General features: G+C 40.6%; 1 protein-coding gene across 1 annotated transcript; it reads right to left on the bottom strand.

Moving 5' to 3' along the window:
- Positions 1-1,964: 1,964 nt before the first annotated feature.
- On the bottom strand, positions 1,965-13,144 carry lbhl (LBH regulator of WNT signaling pathway, like). Its single transcript, XM_034199223.1, has 3 exons — positions 13,096-13,144; positions 9,893-10,139; positions 1,965-2,696 (listed from the first exon to the last, which is right to left on the bottom strand). The coding sequence occupies exons 1-3, from the start codon at positions 13,126-13,128 to the stop codon at positions 2,626-2,628; spliced, it is 351 nt and encodes a 116-aa protein (XP_034055114.1). The 5' UTR covers positions 13,129-13,144; the 3' UTR covers positions 1,965-2,625.
- Between the last annotated feature and the right edge of the window lie 1,856 nt (positions 13,145-15,000).

Below are 15,000 nucleotides of genomic sequence, written 5' to 3'. Positions count from 1 at the left end.
TAGTGACTCCCGTGAGGTTCATGTATTTTCTTCACTCTGCTCTCATGTCAAGAAGCATCAGATCCGTGCATGCACTGCCTCGTCCAATCAGTGAGCGATACACAGTAAGGGGGCGGGGTGAGTATCTGAGGATTTCATCGGAGGATGGTCTGGTGGTTCCTCGGTTATCGCTCCTCCATGATCGCTCCTCGCTCCTCGATCCTCGGTCCTCCGGCAGAAATAAGAGCCATGGGACGGTACTCAAGATGGCGCAGGCAAATCAACTTCCGGTGAGACCGAGGACCGAGGAGCGAGAAAATGAAAATAGTCGACCTGAGAAGCAGCCCAAGCCCCCAGGAAGTGCGCCGGACTCAGATGAAAATATTCGTGCTGGCCAAACGGCGGTACTACACTTCCGTTTGGTTGCCAGGCCCGGAAACTCTTTTTCCCATTGACTTACATGGGGAAAGAGTGGTCTGTAACTCGTTGGATAATTTTTTTTTAACTAAATAAACTACCCAGTATGAACACTTGTATAGCCCTTATTAAAAACATTCGTTCCTCACGTTGTAATAATTAGCTAATAACGTTATTCTGAGAGTTATTTCCCTCTGCATTATGAACGCGCATCTAACCCACGGGACCGCGCCGCCCGGCACGTTCACGTTACGTGTCCCGACCAATCAGAGCACACTGTGCTCCCAGGGAGGGTGGGGCTGGAGCTATTGGAGCTACAACGAGTCGTTAAAGGCAGAGAGTGAAATTCAGTGAATACACGTAGTTTACAGAGATGCTGTTTGAGAAACCAATGTGAGTTGCGTTTATCTTTACCCATGGATGCACAATAAGAACGGATCCATATCGTCTTACTGCCATCCCACGGAGCTGTAATAATGGATATATTGCACATGTTTGCTGTAATTCATTATCATACATGGGCTGTATGATTAAATCTTGTACCGTAAATGTTGTATTAAATAAAGTTAATATTACCGACATTATTAACGTCCCTGTAGCTTCGTATTGCACTAAGAAGCTTATTGCACTGTATATAAATATATATATATACAGTGCAATAATAATTTCATGCTAAATGAAGCTCTGTTGGATATCACTAGATCCTGTTACAGCGTAATATAAGTACATAACGATTGATGTGTACATTAGCATCATTACTAGCTAGCCGCTAGCTGCTAGCTGTTCATATCAAATCCATGATAACAACAATCCATTACCATGCTGTCATGAACGCGCTGTGCTGTTACGTGTACGCAAATTGACGTGCTTGATGTGAACGAGCATTTTGGTTAAAGTTGCGCATGCTCTATGAGTGCACATACGGGTACTTCTCAGGCATGCCGGGTAATCTGTGACGTTTCACTCTCTCAAAAGTTGGGCCATTTTATCATCATGCGCCAATGAGCAACTCTCATAGGAATGAATGAGGCCCCGCCTCCCACGCTGTATCCAGTTCTTATTGTACATCCATGGTAGAGACCGGTCTCAAGTCAGCACCGCTGCAGACTCGCTGTTTGAGGGCTTGATAGCCCACTCCCCCTCCACACCGCTCCACACTCGTTGCTTTGGAACAGCCCTCAATATGGCGGACCCTCCGCGTGAACGCGCAAGTGTAGGGGGTGCAGGGCGTGGTTTGGGATTGGGTTTGCATTTGTCTGCCACCATAGAACAATCAAAGATCAATAGAGAGGCAAACATTAAACAGTCATTAACATATAATTTGCACATTTCCCATACATAACATTGTAGTTTTTATTGTAACATTGCATTTCCTAAATTATAAATCTCAGCACCCCAAAAAAAACGTCATGCATTAGTTGGACAATATACTTTATTGTCAAATTCATAATAACCATTTTACATCAACACAAACACTTATATATACAAGGTATTCACAAATCAGCCTACAAACAAATGAGACTATTATTACAAAACTACAATTCTCAATGATGTCTACAACTGCTGTAATGAAAATTAAGAGCTGCCTGCTTTTGTTTTGTTTGCTTCAACATGGCTTAATAACTGAATGTCCACAAAGAACGCCAGTGATTGTTGTAACACTGTGGGAATGAGTCAGTAATCATAATGCATGATGATACATGCCACTAATGGCTTCCTTGAGATATTTAGAGGAAATACACTGGTCTCATCTTTCATTGCTCCACAGCAAAAAGCAAAGTGGATCCACAACCAAGTGAAGCTAAACCCTTTAGAAGCCACCGGTGGGAAAGATGTTTGATAAAGTCCAGGCTAAAGGGATGACGTAATTGTAAAATAAAACCGAACACAAAGTAAATAACATGTCTTGCCATAGCAGGGTGTGCTCCTTCAGCCCTAATGCCTCACTTAGCCCTTTAAAAATGTAGGAAATAACACAGGAAATGAAACGCAGAGTTAGCAAAAGGTTCCCTAAAAGTTTAAAAGGACACCTTGCTGACTTCTTTATGTCTGGAAATGTGTTAATGAGTGTAGACATCCTGACATATTTAGAAATACTGGTGTTTTCCTCATTGGCTTTTTAGTTCACGTTTTCTGTCGCTGTTAGAGTCCGTGTCGCTGTGTTTCGTCACAATTGTTGCAAGACTCAACTTCAGGATGTTTCCTCACCGCAGGTCCTCTGAGGTGAAGTCAGTTGAGGGCTGGAGCGCTGCTCGGGGGAAGAGTGGGGGTGTCGTCTCTAAAAGCATCCGACTGGAGGTCTGCAGAAACATATAAAGACACCATGTGTTAATGCTCTGTTGAAAACAAGAGTGTCAGTTAGGTGCTTTAGAATACCACCTTAAATAAGTTATGTTCCTGTGTATAGAGTGGTGCAGGAATTATTCTGAAAACTGGGAAATTGTTTAGCATTTTATCACTTCCTGTGGTTAACACAAGATGAAGAGATTTGAAGTGTACGTCAGTAAATACCCCACTGGTGAATTTAAAAACAGAGGTTGCTAACAAGTGTCTATGAGACGACTAAACGTCATCATGCCCAACATTAGCCGCCTTTAGCTTAGCGGTGGTGATCTGAAGTCATGTGACCGTGCTGTAGTTCCTTTATAGCCCAACATTATCCGCCTTTAGCTTAGCGGTGGTGACGTGAAGTCATGTGACCGTGCTGTAGTTCCTTTATAGCCCAACATTAGCCCCTTTAGCTTAGCCGGTGGTGACGTGAAGTCATGTGGACCGTGCTGTAGTTCCTTATAGCCCAACATTAGCCACCTTTAGCTTAGTGGTGGTGACGTGAAGTCATGTGACCGTGCTGTAGTTTCCTTTATAGCCCAACTTAGCCCACCTTTAGCTTAGCGTGGTGACGTGAAGTCATGTGACCGTGCTGTAGTTCCTTTATAGCCAAACCATTAGCCTCCTTTAGCTTAGCGGTGATGACGTGAAGTCATGTGACTGTGCTGTAGTTCCTTTATAGCCCAACATTAGCCACCTTTAGCTTAGCGGTTGGTGATCTGAAGTCATGTGACCGTGCTGTAGTTCCTTATAGCCCAACATTAGCCACCTTTAGCTTAGCGGTAGTGACGTGAAGTCATGTGACCGTGCTGTAGTTCCTTTATAGCCCAACATTAGCCGCCTTTAGCTTAGCGGTAGTGATGTGAAGTCATGTGACCGTGCTGTAGTTCCTTTATAGTCCAACATTAGCCGCCTTTAGCTTAGCGGTAGTGACGTGAAGTCATGTGACCGTGCTGTAGTTCCTTTATAGTCCAACATTAGCCGCCTTTAGCTTATTGGTGGTGACGTGAAGTCATGTGACGGTGCTGTAGTGCCTTTATAGCCTAACGTTAGCTTTTTGCTTCAGAAATCATAAAGTGGTTTTAATATGTGGAGATTATCCTGCTGAACTAAACGTGTAAGTATCATAAACATTTGTTTGACAGATTATTTTCTGCAATAACCCAAAACCATATTCGACGTAAGCAACGTATTTTATGTTGTATAACAAAACGCTAAAATCTCTTCAGTTTGCGTCAACCACAGGCCATATTTTAGGATAACAACCAAGAGCACACTCAGTAATCCACTGACTTCAAGACTAGGGGACAGAAAATCTGGGTGTTTTCCAGAATGAAACAAGACACCCTGGAAATGCTGACTCCAGTCTGTGAGGTCAAATTCCCACCAAATAATTAGAAAAGTGAGATGGTTATGTGCCTTTTATCTATTCTTATGTGTGCCTTTTATCAGTTCTTGTAATATTATATTTTATTATAATGTTATGTTCATTGTGAAGCACTTTGGCAAACCCTCTGTTTTTAAAATGTGCTATAGAAATAAAGTGGATTGGATTGGATGGTATAAAAGCGGTGACTCTGTGAGAATCTTTAATGGGGTGTTTTCTGAACATAGTAGATTCAAGATTCAAGGCATTTGTTGTCAACTTCGTTACTGTACTTAAAGGTCCCAAGTCATGGCCATTTCTACTGATCATATTTCCATTGTTGAGGTACTAGAATAGATTTATATTGTGCAATGGTCCAAACTCACATTGGTTTCTCTGCATCTCTGTATAGCAGTGGTTCCCAAACTTGTTGTGCCCAAGGCACACCAAAGGACAAGTAAAAATCTCAAGGCACACCTATTGTGCAAAATAGCCCTTATAACACGTGTTATCACTCATATCATGTAAAATATCTGTAAATGTACATAATTATTTACTAATGCCAAATAAAATGTGACAAAGACAACTATATTACTCATGAAATATTTATTAACGAAATATTTCAGAAATTAATTTGAAACTTTATCAAATTAGGCTTCATCAAAGCAGCAACACACTCATTTAAACCAGACAGGTCACAACATTACAAATGAGGCAAAGGAAACTCAGCAGAAATTCAGCACAGAGAACTGTCAATGCAAGGAAGCTGCACTGCATGGTCCTGAACTACAAATTATAAATGTAACATTTCAGCAATCAGCATTGAAACATGTGCTATTGTAAATATTTTTGCCGACTTACAAATTAGTGAGATACATGTGCCTGTCGGGGCGCTGAGGAGAGGGCCACTCGCAAGTCCTGTTCAACAGAGAGCCGTGACCTCCTGTTGTTCTTCATGTAAATCAGAGTAGAGAACGCCAACTCCAGAGATGGGGTCGTTACTAAAACATTTTTAATATATTACTTTAAAAAAAATATCTATATATATTACACTACTTTGTTACTATCTACATAAAGTAACTCGTTACTTTACTCACCGAGCACGTACGAACTGCGCATGCGTGAGTGGCAATAACTTTCCTTACCAGCAGGCGGCGGTAGTGTGTATTTGTCATTCAAAACAGACAACAACCGGAAGACAGAGAAGAAGAACAGACTGCGTGATATAAACAAACAACAAATAGCTGTGTGGTAGCTTCACCTCAGCATGTGTTCTTTGCAGGTGCTTGTTGAGGTTTGACCACGTGGTGTTTCCAGCAGTGGATAACAGCTTCTGGCCTGGACACAGTTTGCACCTCACCGTCACATTCCTGTCTATTCTTCGGACGAACTCAAAATAATGGGCATACCTCCACCCCTCGAGAGTTATCGCTGACTTAGCCATGTTTATGCAGCACTGCACGTGGAGATGTGGACGCGCAAGTCGCACAGATTACTACGTACATATAAACCTACAAAGTACTGATATAGTAAATTAAAAAATAATATTTTTTGTGTAGTTGTATATTTCAATAATAACGTATGGTTGTCACAAAATCCCACGGCACACCCGGACTTGCCTCAAGGCACACCAGTGTGCCGCGGCACACCGTTTGGGAACCACTGCTGTATAGTATGTGTGTTCACTCTCTGTCCTAAACGGCTTGTTGGAGCGCCCCCCCCTCTCCCTGTGAGCCCAGTGGCCGTCTGAGAAACAGCGAAACCCAGCACGAGCACACACACACGCACACACGCACGCAGCCTGGCTGTGAGTTTGTGTAGCCTGGCCGCATCCCGCCGTCTCAGGCGGAGAAATCGGCGGAGCTGCAGCTGAGAAAAGATTGTGTGTGTGTGTGTGTGTGTGTGTGTGTGTGTGAGGAAGTAGTAACGTAACGGCTCCGTGGACGTAACGTAACGGCTCCATACGTCACTGTACCCAGGAAGAAAAAGAGAAATGTCCAACGAGGCGTTCTGGGGCAGCAGAGACAGGTATTTTCTGTATTAGAGTTTTACTCGCTACAGGGTGTACTTTGAGGGTTTGTGACTCTGCAGACCGTTTACATGCAGAAAAACCGTGGGGTAATAACCGGAAAAGCATGACATGGGACCTTTAAGTACATCTTTGTGGTATCAGTACTTTACTCCACTACTTATTTTTCTGACGACTTTTTACTTTGACTTCTTTCATGTTGAACTCAAATACCTGTACTTTCTACTTCTTACATGTTGAACACAAATACCTGTACTTTCTACTTCTTACATGTTGAACACAAATACCTGTACTTTCTACTTCTTACATGTTGAACACAAATACCTGTACTTTCTACTTCTTACATGTTGAACACAAATACCTGTACTTTCTACTTCTTACATGTTGAACACAAATACCTGTACTTTCTACTTCTCACATGTTGAACACAAATACCTGTACTTTCTACTTCTTACATGTTGAACTCAAATACCTGTACTTTCTGCTTCTTACATGTTGAACACAAATACCTGTACTTTCTACTTCTCACATGTTGAACACAAATACCTGTACTTTCTGCTTCTTACATGTTGAACTACAAATACCTGTACTTTCTACTTCTTACATGTTGAACACAAATACCTGTACTTTCTACTTCTTACATGTTGAACTCAAATACCTGTACTTTCTACTTCTTACATGTTGAACTCAAATACCTGTACTTTCTGCTTCTTACATGTTGAACTCAAATACCTGTACTTTCTACTTTTCACATGTTGAACTCAAATACCTGTACTTTCTACTTCTTACATGTTGAACACAAATACCTGTACTTTCTACTTCTCACATGTTGAACTCAAATACCTGTACTTTCTACTTCTTACATGTTGAACACAAATACCTGTACTTTCTACTTCTTACATGTTGAACTCAAATACCTGTACTTTCTACTTCTTACATGTTGAACTCAAATACCTGTACTTTCTACTTCTTACATGTTGACTCAATACCTGTACTTCTTACATGTTGAACTCAAATACCTGTACTTTCTACTTCTTACATGTTGAACTCAAATACCTGTACTTTCTACTTCTTACATGTTGAACTCAAATACCTGTACTTTCTACTTCTTACATGTTGAACAAAATACCTGTACTTTCTACTTCTTACATGTTGAACTCAAATACCTGTACTTTCTACTTCTTACATGTTGAACTCAAATACCTGTACTTTCTACTTCTTACATGTTGAACTCAAATACCTGTACTTTCTACTTCTTACATGTTGAACTCAAATACCTGTACTTTCTACTTCTTACATGTTGAACTAAATACCTGTACTTTCTACTTCTTACATGTTGAACACAAATACCTGTACTTTCTACTTCTACATGTTGAACAGCAAATACCTGTACTTCTACGTCTTACATGTTGAACTCAAATACCTGTACTTTCTACTTCTTACATGTTGAACTACAAATACCTGTACTTTCTACTTCTTACATGTGAAACTCAAATACCTGTACTTTCTACTTCTTACATGTTGAACTCAAATACCTGTACTTCTACTTCTTACATGTTGAACTCAAATACCTTATGTTGAACTCAATACCTGTACTTTCTACTTCTTACATGTTGAACTCAAATACCTGTACTTTCTACTTCTTACATGTTGAACTCAAATACCTGTACTTTCTACTTCTTACATGTTGAACACAAATACCTGTACTTTCTACTTCTTACCTGTTGAACAAATACCTGTACTTTCTACTTCTTACATGTTGAACAAATACCTGTACTTTCTACTTCTTACATGTTGAACTCAAATACCTGTACTTTCTACTTCTTACATGTTGAACCAAATACCTGTACTTTCTACTTCTTACATGTTGAACCAAATACCTGTACTTTCTACTTCTTACATGTTGAACACAAATACCTGTACTTTCTACTTCTTACATGTTGAACTCAAATACCTGTACTTTCTACTTACATGTTGAACTCAAATACCTGTACTTTCTACTTCTTACATGTTGAACTCAAATACCTGTACTTTCTACTTCTTACATGTTGAACTCAAATACCTGTACTTTCTACTTCTTACATGTTGAACACAAATACCTGTACTTTCTACTTCTTACATGTTGAACTCAAATACCTGTACTTTCTACTTCTTACATGTTGAACTCAAATACCTGTACTTTCTACTTCTTACATGTTGAACACAAATACCTGTACTTTCTACTTCTTACATTTGAACTCAAATACCTGTACTTTCTACTTCGTACATGTTGAACACAAATACCTGTACTTTCTACTTCTCTACATGTTGAACTCAAATACCTGTACTTTCTACTTCTCACATGTTGAACTCAAATACCTGTACTTTCTACTTCTTACATGTTGAACACAAATACCTGTACTTTCTACTTCTTACATGTTGACCCAAATACCTGTACTTTCTACTTCTTACATGTTGAACATCAAATACCTGTACTTTCTACTTCTTACATGTTGAACACAAATACCTGTACTTTCTACTTCTCTACATGTTGAAACTCAAATACCTGTACTTTCTACTTCTTACATGTTGAACACAAATACCTGTACTTTCTACTTCTTACATGTTTAACTCAAATACCTGTTACCTTACATGTTGAACTCAAATACCTGTACTTTACTTCTTACATGTTGAACACAAATACCTGTACTTTCTACTTCTTACATGTTGAACACAAATACCTGTACTTTCTACTTCTTCACACATGTTGAACTCAAATACCTGTACTTTCTACTTACATGTTGTACTCACAAATACCTGTACTTTCTACTTCTTACATGTTGAACACAAATACCTGTACTTTCTACTTCTTACATGTTGAACTCAAATACCTGTACTTTCTACTTCTCACATGTTGAACTCAAATACCTGTACTTTCTACTTCTCATGTTGAACTCAAATACCTGTACTTTCTACTTCTTACATGTTGAACTCAAATACCTGTACTTTCTACTTCTTACATGTTGAACACAAATACCTGTACTTTCTACTTCTTACATGTTGAACTCAAATACCTGTACTTTCTACTTCTTACATGTTGAACCAAATACCTGTACTTTCTACTTCTTACATGTTGAACAAATACCTGTACTTTCTACTTCTTACATGTTGAACACAAATAACCTGTACTTTCTACTTCTTACATGTTGAACACAAATACTTGTACTTTCTACTTCTCTCATTTCCCAAACAGCTGGTTCCTTTAGTCTGAATGTGTGTTTGATTGCGTGATCATTATTCTTTAGAGTCATTGCGTGCCTATTGATTTGAACACGATCCGTGTATCCATCATTTCCTGGTCTTCTCTAAAGAAGAGGGACCAATGGAAACGTTGTCATGTTGCCGTTGTTCAGCATGGAAACATTCATTAGCTAACAATGACATTATTGTTCTATTAATATAAAGGGAGGTCAGGTACTCTTTAAAGCAGCTGCTAGTTATGGGTACTTTTTACTGAAATACATTTCAAAGCCTCTTTACTTTTACTTGAGCAAAGAAGTTTAGTCAGTACTTCTACTTTTACCAGAGTATTGTTAAACACGAGTATCTGTACTTCTACTTGAGTGAAGGATGTGTGTGCTTCTGCCATCTCTGTAGATATATCAATGAAAGTCTGAGGTCACAGAATCATCCAACAGTGCAACACAACAAAAGAGATAAAATAGTGCAAGTAAATATAAATAAAATAGAACATAATATTTCTTCCACCTTTGAATATTACATGTCAGACTCACCGATGAGTGTCAAGCCTTGCTGCTGGTTCAGATGAACCGACGTCTCCTCTTCCTCCTCTTCGTCTCCCCAGTCTGCGATGTTTGCGGGGGGGATGCATTGTTCCAGGAATAAATCCTCCTCGTCTTCCTCCATTTCGGGGTTTTCCGGAGGCCATCGCAGCTCGCCGCTCTCCACCTCGCTGAGCTCCGTGGGCTCCACCACGATGGAGGGCAGGCGCTCCTTTGCGTGGTCATGGCCAGGGAAGATCTGGAGATTCAAGATTTAAAGGTTTTATTGTCATATGCACAAAGCAGCTAGCTACAGTGTAGAAATGACAATGAGTATGTAGTGTCTCTACTTTAAAGAGTCCTCTCCTGCTGATGTTCAGGTGTGTATCAGTATGTAGTGTCTCTACTTTAAAGAGTCCTCTCCTGCTGATGTTCAGGTGTATATCAGTATGTAGTGTCTCTACTTTGAAGAGTCCTCTCCTGCTGATGTTCAGGTGTATATCAGCATGTAGTGTCTCTACTTTAAAGAGTCCTCTCCTGATGATGTTCAGGTGTATATCAGTATGTAGTGTCTCTACTTTAAAGAGTCCTCTCCTGCTGATGTTCAGGTGTATATCAGTATGTAGTGTCTCTACTTTGAAGAGTCCTCTCCTGCTGATGTTCAGGTGTATATCAGTATGTAGTGTCTCTACTTTAAAGAGTCCTCTCCTGCTGATGTCCAGGTGTATATCAGTATGTAGTGTCTCTACTTTAAAGAGTCCTCTCCTGCTGATGTTCAGGTGTATATCAGTATGTAGTGTCTCTACTTTGAAGAGTCCTCTCCTGCTGATGTTCAGGTGTATATCAGCATGTAGTGTCTCTACTTTAAAGAGTCCTCTCCTGATGATGTTCAGGTGTATATCAGTATGTAGTGTCTCTACTTTAAAGAGTCCTCTCCTGCTGATGTTCAGGTGTATATCAGTATGTAGTGTCTCTACTTTGAAGAGTCCTCTCCTGCTGATGTTCAGGTGTATATCAGTATGTAGTGTCTCTACTTTAAAGAGTCCTCTCCTGCTGATGTTCAGGTGTATATCAGCATGTAGTGTCTCTACTTTAAAGAGTCCTCTCCTGCTGATGTTCAGGTGTATATCAGTATGTAGTGTCTCTACTTTAAAGAGTCCTCTCCTGCTGATGTTCAGGTGTATATCAGCATGTAGTGTCTCTACTTTAAAGAGTCCTCTCCTGCTGATGTGCAGGTGTATATCAGTGTGTAGTGTCTCTACTTTAAAGAGTCCTCTCCTGCTGATGTTCAGGTGTATATCAGTATGTAGTGTCTCTACTTTAAAGAGTCCTCTCCTGATGATGTTCAGGTGTATATCAGTATGTAGTGTCTCTACTTTAAAGAGTCCTCTCCTGCTGATGTTCAGGTGTATATCCGTATGTAGTGTCTCTACTTTAAAGAGTCCTCTCCTGCTGATGTTCAGGTGTATATCAGTATGTAGTGTCTCTACTTTAAAGAGTCCTCTCCTGCTGATGTTCAGGTGTATATCAGTATGTAGTGTCTCTACTTTAAAGAGTCCTCTCCTGCTGATGTTCAGGTGTATATCAGTATGTAGAGTCTCTACTTTAAAGAGTCCTCTCCTGCTGATGTTCAGGTGTAATATCAGTATGTAGTGTCTCTACTTTGAAGAGTCCTCTCCTGCTGATGTTCAGGTGTATATCAGTATGTAGTGTCTCTACTTTGAAGAGTCCTCTCCTGCTGATGTTCAGGTGTATATCAGCATGTAGTGTCTCTACTTTGAAGAGTCCTCTCCTGCTGATGTTCAGGTGTATATCAGTATGTAGTGTCTCTACTTTGAAGAGTCCTCTCCTGCTGATGTTCAGGTGTATATCAGTATGTAGTGTCTCTACTTTAAAGAGTCCTCTCCTGATGATGTTCAGGTGTATATCAGTATGTAGTGTCTCTACTTTGAAGAGTCCTCTCCTGCTGATGTTCAGGTGTATATCAGTATGTAGTGTCTCTACTTTAAAGAGTCCTCTCCTGCTGATGTTCAGGTGTATATCAGCATGTAGTGTCTCTACTTTAAAGAGTCCTCTCCTGATGATGTTCAGGTGTATATCAGTATGTAGTGTCTCTACTTTAAAGAGTCCTCTCCTGCTGATGTTCAGGTGTATATCAGTATGTAGTGTCTCTACTTTAAAGAGTCCTCTACTGCTGATGTTCAGGTGTATATCAGTATGTAGTTGTCTCTACTTTGAAGAGTCCTCTCCTGCTGATGTTCAGGTGTATATCAGTATGTAGTTGTCTCTACTTTAAAGAGTCCTCTCCTGTTGATGTTCAGGTGTATATCAGCATGTAGTGTCTCTACTTTAAAGAGTCCTCTCCTGATGATGTTCAGGTGTATATCAGTATGTAGTGTCTCTACTTTAAAGAGTCCTCTCCTGCTGATGTTCAGGTGTATATCAGTATGTAGTGTCTCTACTTTAAAGAGTCCTCTACTGCTGATGTTCAGGTGTATATGTAGTGTCTCTACTTTAAAGAGTCCTCTCCTGCTGATGTTCAGGTGTATATCAGCATGTAGTGTCTCTACTTTAAAGAGTCCTCTCCTGCTGATGTGCAGGTGTATATCAGTGTGTAGTGTCTCTACTTTAAAGAGTCCTCTCCTGCTGATGTTCAGGTGTATATCAGTATGTAGTGTCTCTACTTTAAAGAGTCCTCTCCTGATGATGTTCAGGTGTATATCAGTATGTAGTGTCTCTACTTTAAAGAGTCCTCTCCTGCTGATGTTCAGGTGTATATCCGTATGTAGTGTCTCTACTTTAAAGAGTCCTCTCCTGCTGATGTTCAGGTGTATATCAGTATGTAGTGTCTCTACTTTAAAGAGTCCTCTCCTGCTGATGTTCAGGTGTATATCAGTATGTAGTGTCTCTACTTTAAAGAGTCCTCTCCTGCTGATGTTCAGGTGTATATCAGTATGTAGTGTCTCTACTTTAAAGAGTCCTCTCCTGCTGATGTGCAGGTGTATATCAGCATGTAGTGTCTCTACTTTAAAGAGTCCTCTCCTGCTGATGTTCAGGTGTGTATTAGTGTGTAGTGTCTCTACTTTAAAGAGTCCTCTCCTGCTGATGTTCAGGTGTATATCAGTGTGTAGTGTCTCTACTTTAAAGAGTCCTCTCCTGCTGATGTTCAGGTGTATATCAGTGTGTAGTGTCTCTACTTTAAAGAGTCCTCTCACCTGGAACGGTAATCTCTGGTCTTTTCTCTGCATGTCTTCACAGTTTGGATCCCCGCTCATCTCCTCCATGAATCTGCAGAGGAAACAAAACCATAATGAGACGAAAACAGATTCTCTTTCGTGTTTAAAAATCTGAATCTATAGAGTAAAACAATTTAAGTGAAGTACAAATATTTCCCTTTATATTTCAGTTGAGTATAAGTACACAGTAGGTGACACAGAAAGAAAATACACAATTGAATTCCAAGGACCTCCAATTCGTACTTAAGTTCAGTTCTTGCATAAATGTACTTTTCAGCACACATTCTCTTTCCTTTCCAGATCTGAGCCTGCCTTGGTTTATTTTTCATTATTTTAGAAACAAAGACTCTGTGAAAATCATTTCCAATAACATCTCAACAAACTGTAGAAACCTGAATGCTACATGCTACATGCAGAACTACCAGATAAACATGTGCACACATGGCGTTGTTTGTCCCAGCAGAGATCCACATTTGGATGAAACCACTCCATCCGGTTTTCTATGAAATAACATGATCATCCCTTCCCCTTCAGATTAGGGCAATATAGGATTGTATCCCAAAATGGATTATGTCCTCTGCCGCTCATATTTGGTGTCCTCACAGATCTAATGCGCTGTTTTGGCTCGGCCTGTTATTACAAGCGCTGGAAGCCAAAGCGTTTAAAGTCTTCTCGTCATGTCTCAGGTTCTGTTATATTGATGTGAAAGAAACACCAAAAACAGTCACTTCTGCTGGCAAATATATGTTTACATTATAAAGGCAATACAATTGTTTCTCTCCCGGTCAGTACAACATATTATTGTGTTGTTTCATCACATAACATTTAATTGAAGTGAATAGTAATGCTAATGCCAGTTTAAGGGGGCCAACGCTATAACGGTTTAAAATCCTCCATCATGAGAAACACGCTGCAGCGTCAGAAAGGATGCAGATATAAAAACACAAATGTTTCACATGAAAAAACATCTTCAGCAACAACACATGCAGCGTTTAGAGAACATCCAGCAGCTTGAGGAGACATGGCAGCGTTTAGAGAACATCCAGCAGCTTGAGGAGACATGGCAGCGTTTAGAGAACATCCAGCAGCTTGAGGAGACATGGCAGCGTTTAGAGAACATCCAGCAGCTTGAGGAGACATGGCAGCGTTTAGAGAACACTCAGCAGCTTGAGGAGACATGGCAGCGTTTAGAGAACACTCAGCAGCTTGAGGAGACATGGCAGCGTTTAGAGAACATCCAGCAGCTTGAGGAGACATGGCAGCGTTAGAGAACATCCAGCAGCTTGAGGAGACATGGCAGCGTTTAGAGAACATCCAGCAGCTTGAGGAGACATGGCAGCGTTTAGAGACATCCAGCAGCTTGAGGAGACATGGCAGCGTTTAGAGAACATCCAGCAGCTTGAGGAGACATGGCAGCGTTTAGAGAACATCCAGCAGCTTGAGGAGACATGGCAGCGTTTAGAGAACATCCAGCAGCTTGAGGAGACATGGCAGCGTTTAGAGAACATCCAGCAGCTTGAGGAGACATGGCAGCGTTTAGAGAACATCCAGCAGCTTGAGGAGACTTGGCAGCGTTTAGAGAACATCCAGCAGCTTGAGGAGACATGGCAGCGTTTAGAGAACATCCAGCAGCTTGAGGAGACATGGCAGCGTTTAGAGAACATCCAGCAGCTTGAGGAGACATGGCAGCGTTTAGAGAACATCCAGCAGCTTGAGGAGACATGGCAGCGTTTAGAGAACATCCAGCAGCTTGAGGAGACATGGCAGCGTTTAGAGAACATTCAGCAGTTTGAGGAGACATGGCAGCATTTAGAGAACATCCAGCAGCTTGAGGAGACATGGCAGCATTTAGAGAACATCCAGCAGCTTGAGGAGACATGGCAG

Source organism: Gymnodraco acuticeps, unplaced genomic scaffold, assembly GCF_902827175.1.
Source record: "Gymnodraco acuticeps unplaced genomic scaffold, fGymAcu1.1, whole genome shotgun sequence".
NCBI classification, from domain to species: Eukaryota; Metazoa; Chordata; class Actinopteri; order Perciformes; family Bathydraconidae; genus Gymnodraco; species Gymnodraco acuticeps.
The sequence above is the reverse complement of the archived record's forward strand: the minus strand, read 5'-3'. Positions and strand labels throughout refer to the sequence as shown.